At 40.9% G+C, this 24,716-nt stretch overlaps 1 protein-coding gene across 3 annotated transcripts in view; it reads left to right on the top strand.

Annotated features, from left to right (window-relative positions):
* Positions 1 to 24,716, top strand: part of PARD3B (par-3 family cell polarity regulator beta) — a 401,316-nt gene that overhangs the window by 313,384 nt on the left and 63,216 nt on the right. For 2 of the 3 annotated variants that reach the window (XM_082763759.1, XM_082763758.1), the window contains one exon: positions 9,990 to 10,286. The exons of the other annotated variant lie outside the window; for it this stretch is intronic. In XM_082763759.1, the coding sequence (XP_082619885.1) occupies positions 9,990 to 10,286 (297 nt within the window). The remainder of the gene's footprint in view (positions 1 to 9,989; positions 10,287 to 24,716) is intronic. 3 annotated transcript variants of the gene reach the window in all.

The following is a 24,716-nucleotide window of genomic DNA, read 5'->3' as shown; positions in this document are numbered from 1 at the left end:
TTACAGGGCAAGATCCTGAGTGACTTGGTGATCACTCCCTGTCACCCCTGAGATAAATGGAAGAACACTGAGCCATCTGTCTTTTCTGTCCAAAGCTCACACTTAGTCATCAGGAAAATTCTTGTTTTGTGGCATGAAACGGCTATGTTTCATCTTCAGTTTGTCATAAACTTAGGCTACATTGACCATAAAATTTCCTTCTTAGTTTTTTCTTTCCCATGTTTCTTTGCTTACAGTCATCAAAGGGCAGCTTTTTCAGTCAATTCAGCATTACATGGAAGGCATAGGATAGTTCTCCAGAATAGGCATTGTTTTGTGTTTAAAACTTGGTGGTTTTGATTGTTGGGCCACTTAATGCTTGTTGCAAGATCTATCTTAGCCCAAGTTAGTCTCTTACTCTTTTAAATTTGTGAGATGCCTTATTTTTTATTTATTTCCAAGACCGTTTCTGTTCTTCTCCCTGTAATTAGTATCTGTAATTGTAAATAAGTTGTTCAAATCCAGCACAATAGAATGAGATAGAATGAAGAAACACTTGCATAGTTTATGGAGAGGTTGTTTTTGACAAATATGCCTCCAGCAGAATGCCCTGAAAGGTAATGCTAAGTTAGATGTTGTTTGGATATCTTTTTTTTATTATTATTTTATTTAGCTGTAAGACTTGCCTACCTCTAGAGTTTTCCTAGATGATGATTGAAAAAATATAAGTGAGTCTTTTCCTGATAAAAGATGCAGGTTTGAATCAAGTTATTAATGTCATTATAGACCATGCCCATCTGAAAAATGAGTGTGAAATAAAAAAAATTAAAAGCACTATACTGAAATTATTTCCTCAGATATTCAAGTGAAATATATCCATTCCCATCAGTGATTATGGCTTATGAATATCTGAAGGCAGGATGTTTTCAGTCCACTATTATGTAAATGAATGAAAATACAATATTTTAGTTACCAAAATATATTTTGCTAGCAGCTAGAAAGAAATTAAAACATTAAACCCAATGGAAATCTAAGTGACCTCCTGCAGAAATAGGCTGCTTTCCTCTAGTCAACCCGTTACTCAATATATGTATGAATTAGGTAAATGAGAGACAAAAGCAGAAATGTTATGTAAAATCACAGTTGAAGTATTAAGATACTAAATCAGATGTAAATTGAGTAATCATTGCAGTATGTAGATCTCGGGGAGAGTCACATGAGTGGGGAAAAAATCAGTGCAGCAGCTTTTATTCTGCTGTTCACAAGGAAGAACCAAATGAGTGGGAAAATGTTTAGCATCTCAATGATTTCAAAAGACTTAAAGATCAGGTTCTTTTTCAGAGTTTAGGTGCACCTCAAACTGCTTGTACACACACTCACCTGCTCTTATTCTGCTCCTCTTTTTGTGAACAGGATAGAAATTCTCCTAAAAGACCTATCGCTCCCTCCCTGTTTCTGTTGCATGTTTTATCTGTTGATATTCTTTATTCTCCCCCAGGAATATCTTTCATTGACTTAGCCAGCATCTTTCTTATTCATATATATGCTTGCTCTTCAACAAAGACTATTGCTTTTAATCTACCTTACAAGAAATGTTGCTGTATTCATCTTAAGTATAGAACAAAGTCCCTGAACCACTCAGTATTTCGCTATTATAAAATACACCATTTGGTCAGCAAGTATATTTTCTGTCCATTAGTTGTGTTTGACTACTTAGATTGGCACCTTGAGGCTTAAACCGTGTCATTCTTTGTATCTGCTCAGTACTAAGCACAGTCAGTGTATGGCTTATTAAAGAAAATAAAAAAAAAAAAAAGCATCACTCTTGTGCTTTCCCTGAGAAATCAGAAGAAATAGTACCACTTGCCATTTTGGATCCATTGAACAACTTCAGTGCTGTCAATTTTGAGGGCTCTGTGCCCTCAAAAAGTAAGAGCAACCTTTCTGCAGCAACACAGATCGGTCACAGGTGCTTACTGGCAACTCTGGGTTGCAAGCTACAGGTTGTGCTAATCAATTTTTTACCTTATCTTGAGATATAAACAGAGAATACTCCGTAAACTCATAGATATTTCATACTTGTGTATAAAAACATGGATAAAGCTGAAGCTGTAACAGCTTAGCAGAAAGTACTGGGAAAAGCCATTGCTACTTTAGTAAATAACTAGCAAAAATTGTACTAAAAGCCACTGCTGATACAAGATGAGGCATCTGGAAGTGGCATGTGTGCCTAGTCCTGCTGGGACTTGACTCTCCTAACTTGCTGCTGAAAGCATGGTCACAACAGGGCTTACACCACCACTTCTAAAGTTGGCGGGCTGGAGCACATTTCACATAGCATCCGCCTCCAGCTCGTGTTCTTGCACCAGTAAGCCAGTATGCAGTGCTCCTGCCCCTGCTTTCCGTGGGACTGTCACCACACAAGTGCTTCTGGTGGGGCTTGTGCCACCAGAAAGCTGTGAGCTTTTTGAGACCCTCTAGAGAAGTGTTTCTTGCCAGACTTCGTGCTGACAGGACATCCCAGAGCTCATGGGTGTGCAAGGGAGACGTTCAAATGCCTCAGTAAAGACTGTGCTTTTTGTCATGGGTATATTTCTGGTTGATTGTTCTTTTCTCCCCCATCCAAAGCTGTTCTGGTGTGAAATGCAGCCTTGCAGAAGTAAAAGCCCATGGTGTCTCCTGGGTTGAGCTCCCCTCCTGTTGTCCTTACACTGTGATCAGATCTAGCGGCTGTTTGTGCCTCCAAGCAGCTTCTTGTGCCTCCTGTTGGGTGGCAGACACCCTGAGCCTTGCATGGGGGTGGCAGGACTGCTCTCAAGGTGATAGCTCCTTAGATGGTGACTCCCTGCACATCTCCTTCCGAGCTAGGGCTGGTGTTGGGCCTCCAGAGCTGCAGGCTGGGTTGCATCCAATACGTGCCTGGTTGCGCCTTGTTGCAAGCGGTCTTTGATTTCCAAAGTTTTTTATGACCCTGGCCTTCTTTCAGCTACTGTGCTGCTCACACTAAGTCCGGTGTTTTAGTTTTTCCAGAGTTTTTTTTCTGCATGGGTTTTAGAAGGTTCAGCATTTTCTTGTTCCCTGCTCCCAACCCAGCCACCCACCCTGGGAAGCCAAGAGATGAGGAGTATCTGGTGTGGCTTTTCCTGGCCCTCTCATGCCATTCCTGAAAGCATTCCTGGGTGTGCTCCACAAGCCACTTCTGCTCCACTCCTTTTTTTTGGAGTTTTCTTGAGGTGGTCCCAAGCCCTTCCAGCAGCTGCCTTGCTCTTGGTGAGCTGCTGTCTTCTGAGCCAGCTTTTGCCTGTCAGTGTCTCTGTCACTGATGTCAGGCTAAAGCATTTTACATTGTGTTTGTCACAGGCAGCGAATACATATGTGGTCATTGACAGTAGCTCAGCAGAAACACAATAACTTGTTAAGCCACAGTAACTCAATCGTGTGTCTGAGCTCTGAGCTGCAGCTGGAAGGAGCTGTTGGGGCTGTTAACCCTTCTGTGGCTGTTGCACTCCGGCCTTGTGCAGCTTTTCATGCAGTAATACATGCACAGTCAGCATATGGGATTCATGTGGGTACGTCAGGTAGGAAGGTTGAAAGTAGATGAGGGCATTTACTTGATTTATAGTGCTGGGGGTGTGCTACCGAGTATTACATGAGGTGTCGATAAATGTTTTCAAAATACTGTGTCCCACTTTCAGAAGTATGTGAGGCATATTAGATACTGTCTTCATTTAACTCATTTTCAAATCATGCAACATGTTTTGAAAATGTTGCCTATGGTTTTATTGAGCTTATATATTTTATCAAAGTACTTTTTTCTACTGACATGATTTGCTGTAGAGAAAGGTTCTAGCAATAGCTAGTGGGTCTTGAAAGTGACAGAAAAGATGAAGATAGGATATGTGTTGGATGCTGTTGAGGAAAAGGTAGGTTACAGGAAATAGAAAGGGCATTGCTTGATGCAGCACTTCTGTTGCTTGTTCTCAGACTGCTGGTGTGCAAAGGTTTTGTTTTTACAGAGACACAGCTAAGGGAAGTTGATGTAGTTGTCATGCAGTGATTTAACTGGAGAGCGTGGTGTTCAGGTGGCGGAAGAGAGCAAGCAGGACTGATATGGGATACCCAAAAGGAAATATATTTAACTTCCCTTCATTCTGAGAGGCTTTTTTTTCCCCTTCCCTCATCAGGAAGTTTGTAGAAACTTCAGTGCTACACTAAATTGTTCAGATGGTGACCTGTGCCTCTCCTCATCTCTGGTTTCACTGCCAGCATCGTGGTGCTGAGTGACATTTTATCTTTTGTCACAAGTTTGCACCAGTTGTTTAACCAGACCCATCCTGTGCTTCAAGTCTTGGACTCTCTTGTAATTACTGTTTGTTCATAATAACTGTAAGCTGGTTGCTATGATAATTGTGTTGATTTTGAATGATTTTCTTTGTGTTTTTGTGGTGGGAAATAAAGATAGTGCTTTTTCAGATGGGAAGAAGTGCAGAGGAAGATGCAGAAATGTAAAACCAATACACTGGGATGCAGCAGAAGTAACCTTCTTAGTAGGGTTGACAGAGCGTTGTAGGAGAGAGAGAAGAAATGCAACATTTATTTTTTCTATATCTCAGTAAAGGATTCCTGTGCACCAACTGGGATGTGCTGCAGAAAAAATGATTGCTTTAAAACTGGGTGAAAACATGATGCTGAAATACAGTGAGCGTATTTAAAACTTCAGAAAAATGCAAAGCAATTTCCAAGGTGAAAAATGTAAGAGAAGGCCTGGAAATCCAGATAAATAGAGAGAAGGAAAGAATAATCAGTCATCTGGCAGTTTGTTTCCATATATTTGAACATTTGGATTGAAGTGAAAAAGAGATCACAGAGCAAACTTTATAGATTCATATGGAAGGGTAGAAAAGAAACACAAAATATTAATGCAGTTGTAATAGCTGTGCTGAAAAGATGAAACATTGATCATGAAAAATTTGACATAACCTGGTATTGGCTGGTCAGTATAATATAGAATGGAAATAATTGTTCTTGAGCAGGTTTGGCTTACAATAGTGGAAGCAATTGGAGGTTGCATTCAGAAGAAGTAGAAGAAGGTAGACTTATTTACAGGAACAAAAGAAAATTGTGGTGACCTAATTCCAGCTTTTGTTGTGCAGAATATACCATTATTGATAGCAGAACAAATTACTCTCGCTGTCAGACATGAAAGCAAAAATCATGTGATGCTGCTGTGCTGCACACACTTTTGTTTTCAGATAGGTCTTAAGTACCTAGGGGACAGGTGATGTATTGGTCCAAAGAATGTTATGTCTCCTCATTTCTGAGAAACTGTTGGGACTCTTCTTGTGAATGTGTGCCGTGCCTTCCACACTGGCGTGTGAGAAGACTGTTCCTTGATTGCAATGTCCTCTTGCTTTTCTGCACTCTGTCATCCCACATGGGCCTATAATAATTCCCCACTGTGTGCCATGAAGCTTGTACCTCTGCTGATATATTCACGTACCAAGGTCTGTGTTAGGCTTTTTAATCGCTAATTGAGGTCAAAGCCCTTCAGTTTTCTGGGCTTTTAAGAATCACAGAATCACAGAATTGTCTAGGTTGGAAGAGACCTCAAGATCATCGAGTCCAACCTCTGACCTAACACTAGCAGTCCCCACTAAACCATATCCCTAAGCTCTACATCTAAACATCTTTTGAAGACCTCCAGGGATGGTGACTCCACCACTTCCCTGGGCAGCCTGTTCCAATGCCTCACAACCCTCTCAGTAAAGAAGTTCTTCCTAATATCCAACCTAAAACACTCCTGGCGCAACTTTAGCCCATTCCCCCTTGTCCTGTCACCAGGCACATGGGAGAACAGACCAACCCCCACCTCTCTACAGCCTCCTTTAATGTACCTATAGAGTGCAATGAGGTCGCCCCTGAGCCTCCTCTTCTCCAGGCTGAACAAGCCCAGCTCCCTCAGCCGCTCCTCGTAGGACTTGTTCTCCAGGCCCCTCACCAGCTTCGTCGCCCTTCTCTGGACTCGCTCAAGCACCTCCATGTCCTTCTTGTAACGAGGGGCCCAAAACTGAACACAGTACTCGTGGTACGGCCTCACCAGAGCCGAGTACAGAGGGACAATCACTTCCCTAGCCCTGCTGGCCACACTGCTTCTTATGCAAGCCAGGATGCTGTTGGCCTTCTTGGCCACCTGAGCACGCTGCTGGCTCATATTCAGCTGACTATCAACCAATACTCCCAGGTTCTTCTCTGCCTGGCAGCTTTCCAACCACTCATCTCCCAGCCTGTAGCTCTGCTTGGGGTTATTGCGCCCCAGGTGCAGGACCCGGCACTTGGCCTTGTTGAACTTGATGCAGTTGACCTCAGCCCATCGGTGCAGCCTATCCAGATCCTCCTGCAGAGCTTTCCTACCCTCGAGCAGATCGACACACGCACCTAACTTGGTGTCATCTGCAAACTTACTGAGGGTGCACTCAATCCCCTCATCCAGATCATCGATAAAGGTATTAAAGAGGACTGGCCCCAGCACCGAGCCCTGGGGGATGCCACTAGTGACTGGCCTCCAACTGGATTTGACTCCATTCACCACAACTCTTTGGGCCCGGCTATCCAGCTAGTTTCTAACCCAATGAAGCGTGCGCCAGTCCAAGCCAAGAGCAGCCAGTTTCTTGAGGAGAATGCTGTGGGAAACAGTGTCAAAAGCCTTGCTGAAATCAAGGTAGGCCACATCCAGAGCCTTTCCCTCATCCACCAAGCATGTCACTTTGTCATAGAAGGAGATCAGGTTCATCAAGCAGGACCTGCCTTTCATAAACCCGTGCTGACTGGGCCTGATCACGTGCTTGCCCTGTAAGTGCTGCGTGATGACACTCAAGATAATCTGCTCCATGAGCTTCCCTGGAAGAAGATTCAAATAATCTTTTTCAAACTTCATCTGAAAGGCAGAAACAATCTCAAAGTGCCTTGTGAATTTTAGTAGGTGAAGAGCAGGATAATGAGAAGCAAGGACAGCTACCAGCCAGACAGAGTTATTGAGGAGTGCAGGAGCTAACGGTTATTTGTGTGAATTTTTTAAACAAAAATAGATAGATTTTTACATTTCTGATGTAATCCCATGTGGGACATGTAAAATATTAATCCTTCTGCAAGAGGGTTTCTCTTGAAGTCTCTTTATGTATAAAAGATAGAAATCAGCAATGTAGACCTCCCTCCCTGCTTCACTGATGTCTGAGGCCATATTTGCAGTGAGAATCCACCCCCATCATAGCACAATGAGTGCTCTTGGTGAAGGGCTACCTGGAAAATTTGTTTTTTGCACAAATGTCCCAGGTGATAACTTTGCCACAGATTCCTTTATGTGAATGATGAATGTGGTTTTTTTTGCACATGGGCAGACTGGTTTTCTCCACAAAACTCTGCTGTATAATCTCTCTTTTATCTTTATTCACAAGTCCTTGGAGGATAAAGGCTTCTGCATGCTTTCAGATGCTCTTTAATTATTACTAATTTGCTAGCGATGGTTTGTGGTTTAGATGGAAATGAATGATGACCACTACTTTTTAGCTTGTTGTCATATATAGCTCCTCCATGATGACTTTTCTCCCCATACTGTTGTCCATTGTTTTATGAAGAAAAGCATGACCGTTACCAAGGTCTATACCACTGTCACTATTAGTTTTACCAAGAATAAGCTGCACATCCCATCATTCTGTGAATTCCATTAAATTCTCACCATCTCAAGAAGTCCTCAGCCAGATGAGCCAGAGCAATTGGGAGTAAAATGGGAGAAGATACACCTTAATAACTGAATTTATCACACATTGATGCCGGGCTGTGCCCTCCATAAGATTCTCCTGAAAAATTTCCCTTGCGGATAAAGCAAGCGTTGTGCAGAATCTGCTACAACTTCAAGATACTGGCATAGCCTGTGTGAGTTTGTACTTGGTGCTAGCACCTGTCATGACCTGAACCATCATTCAAATGCACAACAGGGAGTACGTGTGGCATTGAAACATGAAGTGAAAGAGAAGTAGGGTGAAGGGTATGGAAGGAGGAGGAGATTGTACAGAGTAGAGAAACTCCAGGAAGAAAAAAGGAGGAATTCTTAGGAAGCCTAAGTGTAGAAACTTGAGAGGTGTCAAGGATACACTTGGATTAGAGTTTATTTCTTCTAATTGACCTTTAATCTCTAAGAATAATGCAGTAGATTACATTTAGGCTTTGTGAGACCTTTTAATGAAAAAATAAGAAAAATAAAAGAAAATGAACTAACTGGGCTGGAATCAAGAACTTGAAGAAAAGCAGAAATGGTGTATTAGGAAAATATTACTCTCTCTCCTCTTAGTCCTTATAAGAAAGTATTTCGAGAGAAAAAAGGTGATGTGCTCCACTGAGGAAACATGGAGTGGAGAACAGACATCTCCTCTGTCAACGGCCTTGTATCGTATCATATGCAGGCTCATCCCACTGTAAAGTATGCCTACGTTTTAAGCATTTAAAACTTGCCCTTTTATTTGGCACCCTCACTAGATACATCCTCACATGAATAAGGGAGAGGTCTAACTGAAAAGCCTGCATGGTGCACATTAATGTACTCAGACGTATGTGGAGAAAAGCATGTTGTTCTCATTAGAATTATTTGTGAAGCTATAAATCATTTGAAAAGTAATAAACATTTATTTTGATGATACAATTCTAATGGAACAAAATAAGTGGCATGAATCTCATTCTCCACTTAATAGCAGCTGTCTGCCAGACTGGATCATCAGCACCAAGCTCCTGATGGGCTCTTCTCTTCTTTCAAGGAACTGTTTTCTCCATGTCCATTCAAAACTCTTGAAAACATCTTCATTTTTCACTCTGCAGAGTCTTGAGGCTTAACTGAGGGAACCAGGTCTGCTTACACCCTTTGTACTTACTCTTCTTTGGTACAAATTATACTATTCCTTCTGTGCTGATGCTGTACTTCAGATACAGTAAACAATGAATGTTGGCTTCTTCTGTCAATCACTGCATTTCTGTATCTGTCTTCCATTCTTCATTTTTTCATCCATGCTTCATTATTTTCTCTAAATGCTATTTACTGCATACTGTGATCAGCATTCTGCTTGATCCATCTCACGGCATTTAATTATGCTGTGTTGAAGAGTAGCTGAGCAGTTAGTAGAAGTTGCATGTGCTTTGCTATAGGTTGTTGGTTTTTTTTTCCTTCAGCATGAATGTTGAATCATTGAATATCAGCTGAGTTTGAAATTTACCTGAATATGTTTTACTATTCCAAAGAGATTACACAATGGCCCTGATTAGCAGCAGCATTTTGTAATACCACTTAAGGCTTTATCACAGTGGAGTACTGCCAGTAATAGTCTTTAATTCACTTATATGCACCAATTCATCTCTGTCAGGTTTCTATTAATTTCTTTGCTGTTTTACTTTTTCCCTATCCTGTATATAGTGAGGCGTGATTTCCCCATCTATTCAGCCAAAATAAAATTAAAAAAATTAAATCTTCAGCAAATGAACTGTGGTCCTTTAATGGAGAGATGGCAGAGTTGTCTTAAATCAATGTTCACATTTAATCCACTTTTCAAAAGTTAGCTTATTTATAAGAATCTGTGTGGGTCAACTGTACAAGGGACAGTAATCATTTTATTGGCTACTTTAGATTAAATGTTTCAGGACTGGGTGAGGTATATTAACCACAAAGTGGAGAGCAGCTGTAGAATTAAAACCATATGTATGCACAGATATGCATATACACCTCTAAAAAGCCACTATATTCAGCATTGTGTTTTTTTCACCAGAACGATGACCACCTTGGTTACAAAGGTGATTTCCAGAGACAAATGTGTGCACCATTTTGTTTCATCTGGCACCAGTTCACTGCGTAGTGGAAGATCTAAACAGTTGGATTTGGAGCTGGTGCTCCAAATTTACATGATGAATCAGTGTCTGTCGTTGCTGTTGAAGCAGATCCAACTGCATATTTGTTCTTTGTTTTTCATTGTTAGGATTGGTGCAAAGCATCAGGAGTTACGGCAAAAGCAACTGAGAGGCCTGCTTGATTATTCCACTAGTCCTGGAGGACCTGACATTGATGATGATGAGGTGGATCCAAATTATGCTAGAGTGAATCACTTCCGAGAGGCGTATCCAGCAGCGAGCATTTACAGGCCATCATCACCAGCAGTAGCAGAAACCTTTGTGTATCCACGTGATTCTGCTTCAGCACCAATGGAGAGGGAGCACTTGGAAGGATTGTATGCAAAAATAAACAAGCAGCACTACCCACAGACTCCTGGTGACAGGTAACATTGCCACCTGGCATTAGAAACAATAATAGCTTGGCAGAGGGGAGATTGGGGCTGGGCAGGGAGGCTGTTCAGATGCCCCAGGCACCTGTATTTACTGATTTAGAAAGCCATGGATTTCCTCTTAAAACTGTAATTTGCTCTAGCAATGCCCCTAAAGCATCTGAGCAAGACAGCAGTCAAACAGAAATCATTAAAGAAAAGTCCATATTTCACAAACAGAATGAATGAACTGACTTCAGTCCAATTTCTCCCCTGCTGAGAGAGTGCTTTTCCCTTTTTCACTCGGGAAAAGTTCTTAAACTGCAGCAAAAATAATCTCTGGTTTCAGATCCCTTTCGATCTTGCTGATCATCAAATGCCTATTAGTAACAGGTTTTGTATGATAACATGATATATTGCATATTTTTATAGTTTAGTTTTTCCCAGCTGTGTGATATTATGCACTTTCAATTAGGCTGGGGAGAGGACTGGGAATCATGGCATTTTTATGCAGACTGTGAAGTGTGGCTTCACAAGACTGATTGCCTTTCACAGCCTTTCCAATAACCAAGTGGGAAGGAAAGAGCAATTTTTAATCCTTACTGTCAAGGTTCCAGGTTGATAGCACCAAAGAAAGATGGTCAAGTTTTTCCCTGGGTTAAAAAGAAAACAAATTCTGTTGAGGTGATGATTACCCACCATTATGATGGTTTTAAAACTGGATGCTTCTGGAATTTGGGGCTAAAGGAACATAAGTCTTCATTAGTATCACAGTGTTAATGTATTGATGCTGGGTTTTTCAAACCATTATCTGAGTGTGTAGGCATTATAGAGAGGTGCATGTGAAAAGAAGATCTGACAGAGAAAGACATTGGGGACTTGAGGAATTGTTTATGCTTTGAGTTCATGCCCACGTATGGGTAGTGTCTCCCTGTAGCCTCAGTCTCTTCTGTGTGATACCACACTTGTTAATTTTGGAGAAATACACGAGCACAGATACAGGAGTGTTTTCAGTTTGTGGCATCACAGTGCCTTAAAAATGTGTACTGAGTCCTTGTTATAAATAGTAATAAAATACTTCTGACATAAATCTAAGTGCCTAGCAAGGAATTGGCCGAGTATCTCTCTTTTTCACCTAAATACAGTATGGGAGAGATCTTTCCAAACATAATGGCATTGCTAATTCTCTTCTTCTGTATTGTTAACTCTTCCCCTACTGCATAAGGGTGAAGTGGGTGAAATTAGAAGCAGTGATTGAAGCTTTTTGCCATCTAAAGTGTTTTGCTTTCCTAGAAAAGGCTTGAGGTGATTGTTACTGAAGTCGCATGAACATCTGTATATAGTGAAGGGATCTGAAACCAAGTTCACGCTAGCTCGGAAACCCAGAGCTGAGAATTACCATCAGGAGGGAGTCCAAATTCAGATTCACGGATTTTTCAAAAATAAGTATATACAGATGTAACTCAGCATGGGAGTAAGACGTTGTCATAAAGGTTGCTTCATAATATCAGTTTTAACAGAGACTTTATAGCTTAACATTTTAAACATGTCATCAGTTTTGAAGTGTGGTTTAAACATTGTTTTTCCATGCAGCCATGAAGAAATGCCCTAGTCTCTCCCTCTGGCCTCTTTTGTTTGATTGCTTATGTTGTGGCTGTAACTACACTGAATGAACTCTTGACTTGGTATGTGGACATGATCGCAATCCCAACCAAGTCTGGATACAGTGTTGGGGTCCTGGGTTTTACAGTGTATTTATCTGTAATTGCATGTCCTGCCATGATAATTCAGTGAAAAACTAAACAAGAAAAAAAAAAAGTTACCTAATGTCTGACCTGTGATCAGAAGTCATGCTGAGAGGCTGTTCCATCTGTTTTGGTTCTGTACTGAAAGACAAACAGTCCACAACAACTTTGCTTTGTTGAATTTCTGAGGCTTGTAGATAGTGTTTAGCCAGATTAGGAAAAAATAGGAAATATGGGATTCTTATTAGGCTGCCTTTGTTCTTTTTTTAAATCTTTATTTCCTTTGTCTCAGAGACAAAAAGGTTGTTGTTACTCACCAGCAGAAATGTGCCAAACCTGAATAATTTGATGTGAATTTATGCAGTGTGTTGTGAGGTCTCAGCCAGCAGTTGTTGAATGTAGTGGCAACTACACGCAAGGAAATCTTTCTGTGCTAGAGGGAGAGTATTGAAAGGAGAAAAGAGATGTGGAAAGAAAAATCTCTGGGTAACATGTTAATTACAAAAACAAATCTGCTTTCAAGGGTCAAGTATGAAAACTGCCTAGTCTGCCTCAGAATGATGGGAAAGGGTTATAATGGATGCTTATTAACCAAACCAAAGTTATTTTGCATTTGCAGGGTGGAACATTTATCAATGCATTTGTCATGTAATAGCTCATGTTTTGGTCCTGCTAACGCATGCATGCTCTCTCAAAGTTTTGCTATTAATTTTACTTTAGATGGATGGCTTTTTCTCCTGCCTCTGACTCTCCACTTGTAATGTGGTGTGTGGAGATTTGATCAGTGACTAGAGTAAATGCAGCTTGGGGTAGAAGGGGGATTTGAACACAGAGAGAATACTTTATTGCATTTTGGTCTGGAAATTCGTTATGTGTCATTATGATAGAGAATTAAAACTCATTATTTGAAATGGTAAGTTCACTTTTATTTTATTTTTGCAGAAGAATGAATTAGCATAATAAATGGCTTGTAGAATTAGAGGCCATTTGTAAAGAAAGAAGCTTTGTGGTCAGATATGTGCCAATCACCACTCACATACTTACCCACCTTCCCTTTTCTCATCACGAGTCCATTGAGTGTCCCCAGTTTATTCTTCTCAGTAGATTCCCAGTTTAAACTGAGAATCTCCCACAGAGATCCCACTATTGCAGAAAACAAAAGCCTGCAAGTGTATGAAGAATGTTCCTTTAATCATTCTGAAGTATGTCTGCTGCCTCCAAGCACTGCTGCGTAGGGCACACGCAGACCTGGTTCACACTGCTCTTTGCATACTAACATTCCTTTACCTACAATTGCATCTGGCATCTCAGGGATTTTTTTGCGTTGGTTTATTTTGTGGGGTTTGCTTTGTCTTATTTTCAACTGTTGTGTAACGTTCTTCTGCACTGCTTCACAATCGTTGGTTTTTATTCCAACGATTACTATATTCAGTGAAATAGATTTAATTTTTTTGTGTATATTTTACTGAAAGCTTCGGGATTCTTAACTAAGAGAGGTGCTATATAAATGTAAATTGTCCTTATTAATGAATATAGCGAAATCATTAGCATGATCAGTGTATTCTGTGAATGTTAAGTTAAAGACGGTTAAAAAAATGCTAGCAAAATCACACATTTCATTGTAAATCAAGCATTTTTCTGTTTATTTGTAATTAGACACAATTTTCTGTAATGCAAATGCCATCCTAGAGGATGGCGCAGCCTGCACAGGCACCTTGTGCAGCTGGGGAACTTGTGGATCTCTGCTGGAGACGCTGTACATTTCCTCAGCCTGCAGCAGAGGCTTTGCGGTCTGTGGCCCATATGTTCCCGAAACGAGTGGTAAGTCACATTTCTGAGTTTAGTTATCAAGGCTGTACCATGACAGTGCTAAGTTGCACCATGGCAGAGCCTAGGTGTCAGACCAAAGCCAAAAGAGCATATGTAAAACACTTTTATCACTTAAATGTCAGGCATGTCACATGTTGTAACCCTTTCTCACGTTTTGAATAAGCAATTTCCTCTTTTTTCCTCCCTCAAACATGGTGCTGTCAAGTTTATCCAAACACTCTGAGCACATCTCCTGAAAGGTTCTAGAGACATGCTCAACTTATTTGCTCAGCCCAGAACTATGAAACATTTAAAGTCTGATGCCAAACTCTTTGCCAAGTATAATTCTTCATTTATTTATGTGTCTTATCTTGGGGAATTTCAAAGTGCTGGTCTGACAAAAACGAATACAGTTTTCCTTTGTTTAGCAAGAATACATTCAGAGCTGTATCTTGTTGCAGATTTAAGAAAAAAAAAAAAAAAAAGAAAAGAAAGAAAGAAATCACTGTTTTATTGCATAGGAGTAGAGTCCAAAGCCCTAGTCTGTTCCAGCTCTCGTTTTTTGGAGATGCTATGTTGGGTCCCACTGTAGAAGATATTATGTGGAAGATCTTATCTCCATATGGAAGATTGTACAGTGTTAATTAATTAATCAAAAAAAAATGATCTTCCTTATTTCAGAATTAAAATTTCCTCATGGAAAATTTCTTCCACTCTTCTAGCAAAATGCAAAATTGTAAATGAGGAAAACTATCCCTCTGCACAGCCCAACCTGTGCCCCTCACATGCCACCCTCAGAACCGGTCGGAGGCATGGGGGAGAGGCAAGACACACTGAGCAGTCTGTCCCCTGCCCTGGAGAGGATCAAAGACAAATAGTGGTGTGTGGATCCTGAGAAACTAAATGGTAATCATAAGCTGTGTGTAAACTTGAGAGGAAAGTGAAAAGGATCCACAGTTTTGAAATACAACAAATGGAGAATTTTTGTTCTAAAAAGCAGGCTAAATGCTCATCTTTTGGGCAGGTGTATAGGTAGCTCTGGCCCTGTTCAAAGTAAGCAAGGCCTTAGGAATCCAGAGCTGTACAGAAAAGGCTTTGTTCCAAAAGTGTAAGTTTGGGTTGTCCAGGTACATCACTTGGCCCTCAGCCTGACACTGAAGGGTTTTTTTGTCAGTACAGGGCACCATGGTCATTGCCTAATGTCCATCTACAGCACGTTCTATCACTGAATGGAAAAAGCAATTCACTGCTAGAGGGGTGGGGGGTCTTTTACTTAGGAAAGGTTACTCTTTAAGGTGGATGTTGTAGAGGCAAGATAGAAGTGGAATGAGGCTCTGTGTTGTAGAGGAACAGAAATGGGATGAGGCTCTGAATGTACTGATAGCACTCAAGAAAAACGACAGTCCAGGTAAAGTTCAAAGCGCTTTTTCCCAGGAAAGATCCCTCACCCAGATCCTTCTGCTGTTGGGACCTCAGCCCTGTTGTTCACCTCTTATGGACACCCCAGATTTCACAGAAATCAGGTGACCCTGAGCATTTTAGAGCACATCTAAACAGAAGGACATTGTCAAACTTGAACCAGAGCAGAGCTGCTACTGCCGTGTAATGTGTGCATGGTTGTTTGAGGCCATGCATTCTTCAGCAGAAATAAATTCTGTCAGGAATAGTCACAAATCTGCCTACATGCATCCTGCCTGCTAGGGTTTGCATTTGGATCACCTCACTTATTGACAGATGTGTAAAATTTTATATACTGCACTCCCACAACTCCCTTGTGACTCCTGCTGCAGATGCTGGTGAGCCTGAGCTTTGGCAGCTGTGTTAAGCATTCATATGCATTCAGGTTTTTTTCCCCTCCAGCCCTGTCTTTTCTTATGTGATATATTATTGCATGGAATTATTTTACATTAATTCTGCCTATTTGTTGGTAATGTCCCATTCTTTCTGTTGTTTCTGTTGTTGGATGCAAATGCAAAAGATAGATCCCTGGAGAAAGAGCAGGTCTGTTACTGGAAGATGAGACCATACCAGAGGATACAGAGTGAAATGCAGATGGTGTTGTCAGCCTCTTAAATGTACAAATAAAGACAAAATGAGATCGTCCATACAGCTGGAATGAAATCATATGGCCTTGCATGTGTTGCTGCCATAGCGTATTTCCTACTGTGAGCAAGAGATGCTAAATTCTGCCTCATGCAGGATGTTGTTTGACCAAAAGCTCATACTTGCTTCTTTAATCAGCAGTAGAATAATGTGTGTACGTATTAACTTCTCTCTGTGCCCCCCTTTTTTTTTTTTTCAACAAAATGCCATTTAATTTTAAATGCTAATATGTGTCTTGTTAATGAAGAAGCCAGAATTGACTATAAGGTTGGTAAGCTCCAAGGAACAGTGAGGAAGATCATTACACTTCTGCTCGTAGATAGCTATTTGCGAACCAGCTGATAATGTGCAAAATTAAGATTTTGTAAGTGGCATTTTAAATGAATGGTTAATGGCTGAAGATTAATTAAACAGTCAGAGTTGTTCAAAAGAGAAGCTGTTAAAATCTTGTTTATAGGCCAGTCACTTGCATACTTAAAGTGCAAACCTTAATGGCATGTGGTATTTCCATTTAGCAGGCAAGAAGTGTAACTAGGATATTTTTCTTGAACAAGGAAACCTACCTTACTGGATATACTGTATAGATAGATGGATGTAACATTGTGTGCTCTGTTTTCCTCCTAATTAATAGTTGTCTGGTAGCAGTATAGGCAGTGAAATGCAAAATCCTCTGGGATTTCAGTAATCCTAAATAAAATTGCTAAATCTTATTTTAATTAAAGTTTAAGGGACATGGTTAAATGTGATGTGGTTCTATTTTCCCACTACTCTCCAAATAGCCTGTTCTACTTCATACGCTTCGGGGTTTTCAAAGTGCCCAGCTTTTCATTGCTCCAGGTTGTTTTCTGTCAGAATGAGTCTCCTCAGACCCATCATTAGCCTTGCAGAGTTGCTTCAGCTAAGGGAAGAAAAAAAAAAAAAAAGTATGTTTTCAGTCAGGTTTATTCTGTACTGCAACTCGGGTTAAATGATGAATGTTAACGTAGTCCCATTTCCCTGACTGAAGAGAAACAACAAGCAGAAGGTCTGTATGTTGCTCACTATTCGGAGGCTTGTTCTTCCAACACGTTGTGATCCAAGAAACTGTTTTTCTTATGTTTTCCCCTTCTCAGCCCGGTTCCCAACTCCTTTTGTTAACTCTCTGCTGGTTTTCCCCTAGCTTCCTGTCATAGTTGTTTTGGCTTACCATCTTCTAGCTTCTGGATAAGTAAGAATTTCCAGAGAAAGCCCTGATGACTTAGCCTTGTGCAAGCTTTGCTGTGTAGCCCGATGTGAGGTGAATTTACATTGCTAACCTCAGGGAACTTGCATTCTGTCCAGAACTGTGAGTTTCAAAAAAAAAAAAAAAAAAAAAAAAATCCTTTTCCATGGTATTTTTTGAGCTCCTACTCAAATGTAGAAAGAAATGTGCAAAGTGAAAGAAAAAGGTTCTTTCACTGCAGCGATAGTCTTTGCCTAGTAAAACTGATCAGTAGATGAGGGTATGGGATTTAGTCTGTGCATATCGTGTCTTTCCTTGGAGGTGGAAGAATACTGAGAGTCTTCAGGTGACATCCCACAAGTTCTCATATTTTCTAAAAGTAAGCAGTCAATAATAGGGGATGATGTCCACAGGGGACATCACAGACCCACCAGCATTGCCAGGTTAAATAGCCAGCAGGAACAGTGCAGTAATTTGGGGGCTTTCCAGCAGCATGACTGCTCATGTCCAGGCATAGTGCTTAAACCTGTATGGTGTTCACACAGCTCAACTCTGTAAGGGAAGCCTTACAATGGAAAGTGTAGTGATCTGTAGGCACCCATAAAAATTGTAGGGAATTCTTAATGTTTTCTGAGTAGAATATTTATACTCTGATTTTCCTGCAGTCCCAGTTTAGTTAGAGTTTACACTGGCAGATCTTTAAGATTTTTCTGCTAATCTTAATTCTTTTGTTTCAGTGAAGTGACTTAGCTCTCAAGTTATAAAAGATGTAACAGGGCTGTGGATCTGACCTCAGAATGAGTCAATGGGAACCTACTTGTGGGAGGTTTGAGGATCTAATAGCAGAATAAGCCAGCTGCTCCTAACAGAGTCCAGGACCTTGCTCCTTGCTTGTGTCAAGATGCTACTGGTGAAAGGTTACCCAAGGACTTAGTAAGCAGCGTTGCTGGCAGCAAGTACAGACAGAAGCATGAACTGCCTTTTGGTCAGCAGAAAACTAAGAATTGATGTTGTTTGAAAAGCTGAAAATCACTCAATATTGTGCTAGCAAAAATATTGGGAGAACTGAAGAGATGTGATGGAAATGGCTTAATAGGCAACAGGATGCAGAATAAAAAGAGAATAATTGTGATTACTGTCTGACAGCTGTGCAGAGCATGCAGTCGATGACAATCTCTAAAACATCCTATTTTTCAATACGTGATCACAAACAAGTCCAGTGGTAGAGACAGCAACTCGAGGGGTCAGAGCAAGCCAAGAAATTGTTTGTTTGTCAGCTCAAGCCTTCTGATGTAGTTAGGTTGGTACATACTCTGCACCTCTGTGACTGACTGACTGTCCTTACATCCCTGAAAGGAGCGCTGGCACCATATGGAGTTCACGCGTACAGTGGCTGAGGAACAGTCTCTCTGGCAGGCCATGCAGCTACAGATCATTTGTTGACATTGATCAAGGTATCTGTATTGATTCTGGGATGGTCTAAGAGAATTGTGACTATTTTGTGGAGAGTGGTGTTAGACTGTTACAGAAAATGAAACAAGTAACTTGTCTTCAACTAGATTGTGGTCTGCATCTGAAGGAAAGTGAGGTCTTTCATTAGGACAAAGGAACATGAGAAAATGATGTTGCTTCAGATAACCACACCGGTTATCTTTTTTATCACTACCTTGTCCTTGATGCCTGGAGGCCATTTTTTAAAAAGCAGTGGAGAGCAATTGCATGAAAGATTTTATACTCTTCAGTTGCCTGCAAAATAGGTAGCTGCCTTCATTTATTTATTTATTTATTTTATCAAATCAAGCTGAAGGAGAGAAAAAGAAAAAAAACACTTATAACAAAGATGATGATGAAAGAGTATGAAATACTGTTAGAAAGTGCTAAAAATCAAATAGCTTGAACATACCTATAAAGCAATAAATGTCCTCTTAATTTGTTTTCCCCCCTTCTTGTTCCAGTTCCTTCAGTGGCAGTCGGTCAGTGTGACATTGCATCCATGTTGCACTCCTCTGAATCTGTGCTGTGCTAGCCCCTTCCCTCCAGTGATTTGGCAGTCGTGAGGAGAAAGAAGCAAGTGTCAGATAGTGTTCTAACATTTCAAACAACATCTTATCGTTCAGTCTCTGATGACCTATATTTGTGGTTTAATTTCTTCACTCACTTAAAATTTTAATCTTAAATATTTTTTTTTCTGCCTAATAGTATCTTAGGGGCATTTCTTCTGAAACCACTATTAACTAGAATACATCCTTCAGCTCTGGAGTTTATCTGTTGTAAACACTTCTGCCCTTAGGCTTTGATGTCTACTTAGTCCTGGTTATGGTTATTACCTTGTAAATGGGAATCAACTGCAAACGATCATTATGGTATTTACATAAAATGCATGGAAAACAATTACTGTGAGACCAGCCTGTAAGTTAAAGCACGGGACATGGTTCCAGTGGAAGTGCTGTGCATGGTCTAGCAGTAGAAAAGTAAGCAAATGCACCTTCAGAGGGATGCAAACAGGTTAAAGCGTGTTCTGTCGGGGGGAAGGAGGGTGCAACTATCTTCTGTGTCAGAGTTGACATAATGCTAAATTGGCTGAAAGACTGCTTTAATTGAGCACTTGCTTGCCCTAAGTGCACTGGTAACCAGGGGACCTGGATTGCTTCAGCGCTGCTCTCAGGTAATGATAGAGGAGGCCTTCTGCAGCTCGTCCCTGCTTTGCAGGTCAGCAGGCACTTCTAGCAAGACAGCGAGGTGTGAGCTGGCGGAGGAGCATTAGGGAGCAGCAGCAAAGTAGCAATAAACCTGTTCCTAATCGTTATGGATTGTTAGTACACAGATTACAAGCAAACAGTCTGCAGTCCATCCTTCACCTGAATAAGGTGCTATTTTCTTCCTTTGACATTTTCTGCTGTCCCTCATTTGAAAAAAAAAAAAAAAAAGCAGGAGGCGGTTATATGGTGCAGCTGTGTACAATGGCAATGTTAAAACAGTGGCTGATGTAAAGGGGACTGGGGGGAAGGGATTGATCTTTTCCTTCTTTTCTCTGTAAATACCACTGTCTGCATCAGTGTTGATACTTTGACCTCTTTGCTACAGAGCTTGAAAAGTCTCTTGCACTTAGTGACATGTCCTGGCTCCAGAACCGAACAGGCAGAAGTCTAACTCTCTGTCTTTGAGCGTTTCTGCAAATAGATTATCAATCTAAATATGATAAGTGCTCAAGTATTCCTCCCCAAATTTAAACTCATTAGCCTAAATACTGGTATTTCTTACATGTCTGTGTGGCTTCAGAAATGATTAACAGTATTCCTTCATACCTTTTAGCCTTTTATCTGCATTCTGCCCACTATCTCATTACTATTAGCTATGGCAAATACATCAAATGGCTGAGCAGCTTCATTGTTCTGGTGTTTTTCTTTTAAAGACCGCAGTGCATAGATACATGTTAATTTCCCTTTTGTATTAAAACCTGCCTCTGAGGAATAAGATTGCCAGTATTCAGGTTTTGGCCAGTAAAAATACTGAGGTCTAATATTTTCTGAATGCTTTGTCTCAGTTCATGTTTTTAGTAGTGCAGTGCATTTGTAGCAGAGGTCTGCTTTTCTGTAAGCAAAAACCTCAAATTACTGTCCCCTGAATTTAGGAAAATGATTTTAATACGCTTTCTAAGTGTTTTCTTTATTTCTGGAGTTAAGAGATGATACATTTAGACACCTGCTCTTGCAAGTGGGTGGAAATTGAAAATCATGCCAAGAAAAATGCTGTTTCGCAGAAAAGTTTCGAAATATGCATTGTTTAGTGTGTGACATAGAAGAGATTATGTAAGGTTTGTGGGCCCTTGTTTAGGAAGAAATCACTCTCGTAGGTCTGTAGCTTTTCTGCTAGCAATACTTACTGCTTACATCTGAAAAAGCACTGTATGAACTACTGTTTTCCCCATCAACTTTGAAAGATGTCTAGGAGGCTCTGGGCACTGAGTCAGCACAGTTCCCTTCCACTTTTACCAGAACTGTGGTTGTGCTCAAGTAACAGCAGAGGATCCCAACCACTCCACTAGTAAAACGTGTCTCTTTTATCAGTTGTCAGGAGACAACTGATCGGTTTATAGGTAACAAATGTGAATTTGTGCTTACTGGGAAGAAATGTAACTGCTTCTGCATTTACATACATACCTACATAAATTTGGTGGCACACGCTTCATTGCTATAGCTGTTGGAAGTAACACGTGGTAGTCACTGTATATGATAGGATAGCAGCAGTTGCCACAATGCATAAAAGGGATACAAGAACAAATGAAATCATTAATGCTTTTCTATCATATTCTTTCTTATTTCCAATAAGATACCATGCCTGGTACTTAATGGGGCATATCTTTGAAAAAATCAGCAGGTATGATGTTCTGGAAAACATGAAAATCTGCAACCTTGTCTTAGAGGCCAAAGTATTATTTTTTATTTGACATTTTTCTTAAGTACAAATTGTGTCATTGTCACTGTTACATAAGCTAAAAATTGTAAATTTATGTTTCACAATCTGAAAAGAAAAAGATAGCATGTGGATTTGAATCTGCTGTTCAGAAAGAAGACTGATGTGCAAGTCCTCTTTCCATCAAAGTGGCAACATTTCACTTGATTGAGGTGGAAAATCAGAACTGATTCCCATGCCTAGTTCTACCTGAAAGAATGATGAAGTGATGTTTTCTTTTCTGTTTTATACTTATTAGTTTCACAGCCAGATTACTGTAACTTGAGCTTTTTTGCCATACTTCTGCATGACTGTTTTTGTTAACCACTTTTATTACCTTTTAGCCTGGTTTTTGCATCATGCTATTGACAAAATGAGTTTTACATTTTTTTTACCCCAAAGTTTAGAGCATAGAATACAGAAGAAATCCATACAAAAAAAAGTCTGAAACATTAATTGGACTAGACTACAGCATTTAAAGTAACCTATTCTATCGTCCATTTACCTCCCACATGAAATGAAAACTCTATTTTGATCTGAACTGTCACAGATAATTTCTGCACATAAAACACATCCAGAGACAGCTTTCAAATGGAGTTGTCACTTCTTATTTAGCAGGCTGGGGACTCTCTATTGTTGTCAAACCCTCTTTGCAAAAGCATCACTAACACACTGATATGCACAGTTGTATGTAAGAGGAGGAATGGTTGCACAGCCTCCATGAAACAGAAAATTGTATCTAGGTGCTAGAATCCTCTGCAGCTGAATTTACCTACACCTTAGGAGAAAATCCTTTTAGGCTATTTTTAAGAAAATGTTCGTACTATGAGCCGGTGTTGGGAGGGGTTGTGTTTTTAGTATAGTGAGGTTTTAGTGTGAATAGTCATGATTAACATTTAAAAGCTACTAACCATTGTTCTGTTATTTTCCCTGACCTCTGTGGGACCAGAAGTTTGGCTCTAATCTCTTCACAAATTTCAGAAATTCTTCAGCACGTGCAGTGGGAATATCTCTGACTGAGTACAGAGCTGCTGCCTCAGAGTGCATTGCAGCCAGCATGCTGAGGCAGGGCTGTAGTGCGCTGTTTTCCAGACTGCTCTTCTGCTGGTGGCCAGTGTGGCCCTCTGATGGGGTTGGCTGGAAAACCCAGCTATGCCATCGTAGATGACAACAGCTTAGAGGTAGAAGAATAATATTATTGTTCTTTCTGTTCTTACAACATTGTTTGTCCTGAACCATGATGGATTTTCTCAAAAGAAATTTGCCTCCTGGCCTCAGTTGTATTATGAGAGGTTTATATTATTGGAATATGCAGTTAAATAGCAGTAATTTAAGACTTTATTTATCTCTCAGGGTCACAAAGTAGACTGGTCCTGCACCAGGATTAAGGGGAAAGAATTTGGTTAGTGTGATGAGTTGTCCTTTTTTGCTGTCTCCAGAGCAGGACTGAAAAGCTTGCACCACTCTTTTCGTTGTGGTAAAGCACAAGTTGCCAGAGTGCTCTTCCCACCTAATCCTGCAACCACAACATAGATAGACTATCTGATGATCTGTCTGATAGGCATGACTTTGCCAAATCCAGACATATACTTGGGAGTGAAATACAGAGACTGAGGGCCTTGCATTTTCTCTATCGGCCCAAGTCCTGCAGGTGCTTTCTGTCCTGCAGCGGGGGATGCTGAGGAGTCAGACTGGAGGGACTGAAGAGAGAAGCTTCCTGTTGCAAAGCGGGATCTACAGAAACACAAACTAAAAGCTAGAGCACAAATACAGCTGGTCAAAGCCCAGTGCCTGTTTTAAGGACCATATCTTCTGTACTGAAGTGAGATACAGGTTGGAAACTACATTCTGGTTTCTAAGCTGTGTGCCCGCAGATCTGAGGGGGCCTTGCTCGGGGTAGGCCTCAAAGCCTCTCGTGGCGAGGGACGTGATGGCGAGTGGCTTTCTCTGTTCTGCTTTCCCTGGCAAATGTATTATATTCATGAATCAATTTTAATTGCTATCCCACGGGGAGCAGTGAATTAGATGGGAAAAAGGGTAATTTTGTGTAGTAATGGAGAGCATGCTTAAATGTAGAAAAATGAGGGAAAGAAAAATCTTATGGGCACTGTGGCTATGTCAGTGATAATGCGCCTCCATGGGGATTGCAAACAATGGCCAGTGCAGGAAAAATACAGCAGATAAAAGCAATCTCTCCTCCCGCTCCCAAATGTTGGTAGGCCACCTTGCTTTCCTCTCTGCAGGTGGGAAAGGTGTACAGAACTGGGCTGGATACAAGATATCCTCCTTGCTCCCTCCTTGCTCCAGGAATAGCAGCTGGGATCCCCTTTTGGGCTCAGGTGACATGCTTATAAAGCTATGGATAGAGAAGTGGACTGATATTTTTCCTTCGCTGGCAATAGCAACTTTGGAGGCTGCATTCTCACAGGTATTCTGCATACACTTCTCTTCTTTCAGTTACCTTGCACCGAAGTTGCTTTGTGTGTTCGTATGGTAGCTCTGTCAAGTTGTTAGCTCTTTTAAGTCAGAATGCTAGTATACTGTTTATAGTGACTTCTTACAGAAGTGAAACTCAAAAACTAAAATTGTCTTTGCAGCCTGTATGGTTGTGATATATCTGCCACCTTCCTCAAATGCTAAGTACCACTGCCAGGCATCTTGCTGACCAGTGTTGTTTCCATATTGTCTTGTGTTCCCCACCTGCCTTTACTGTTTCCGTAATTTCTGTTGAGGGGGAACAGAGCTTTCCTTTTATTTTGCATCTGTGCAGGGCCTGTTGCACGGAGAGCCCTGTCTCTGACTGGGGCATTGCAGGGGTGTTTTGTCTGCAAGTATCCCAAAGGTGGTCTTGACAGATTTGAGGCCATCCCAAAAGTATGCAGAGATAAGGAGGATGCCTGTCAGAAGCTGGAGCGAGGCCACTCCAGCCTACAGCATTTAGCCTGGAGCTCACTGCAGATTTTGGGAAGGTCTTGTACCCTCATGTGTTTGCCTGACCTTTTAGAGGCAGACGTGTGCCTGTTTCCCCCGTGCTCCAAACCAGCCAGCTAATGGCCTGCTCCAATCCAAAGAGAACGTGCTTAGGTTAATGTTGATGTGTCCTGCTGAGAGCGCAGTACCATCCAAAAGAACTTC

The sequence above is a fragment of the Aythya marila genome (assembly GCF_965140915.1).
Source record: "Aythya marila genome assembly, chromosome: 6".
NCBI classification, from domain to species: domain Eukaryota; kingdom Metazoa; phylum Chordata; class Aves; order Anseriformes; family Anatidae; genus Aythya; species Aythya marila.
Note: the sequence above shows the minus strand (reverse complement) of the source record. Positions and strands in the feature narration are given on the sequence as shown.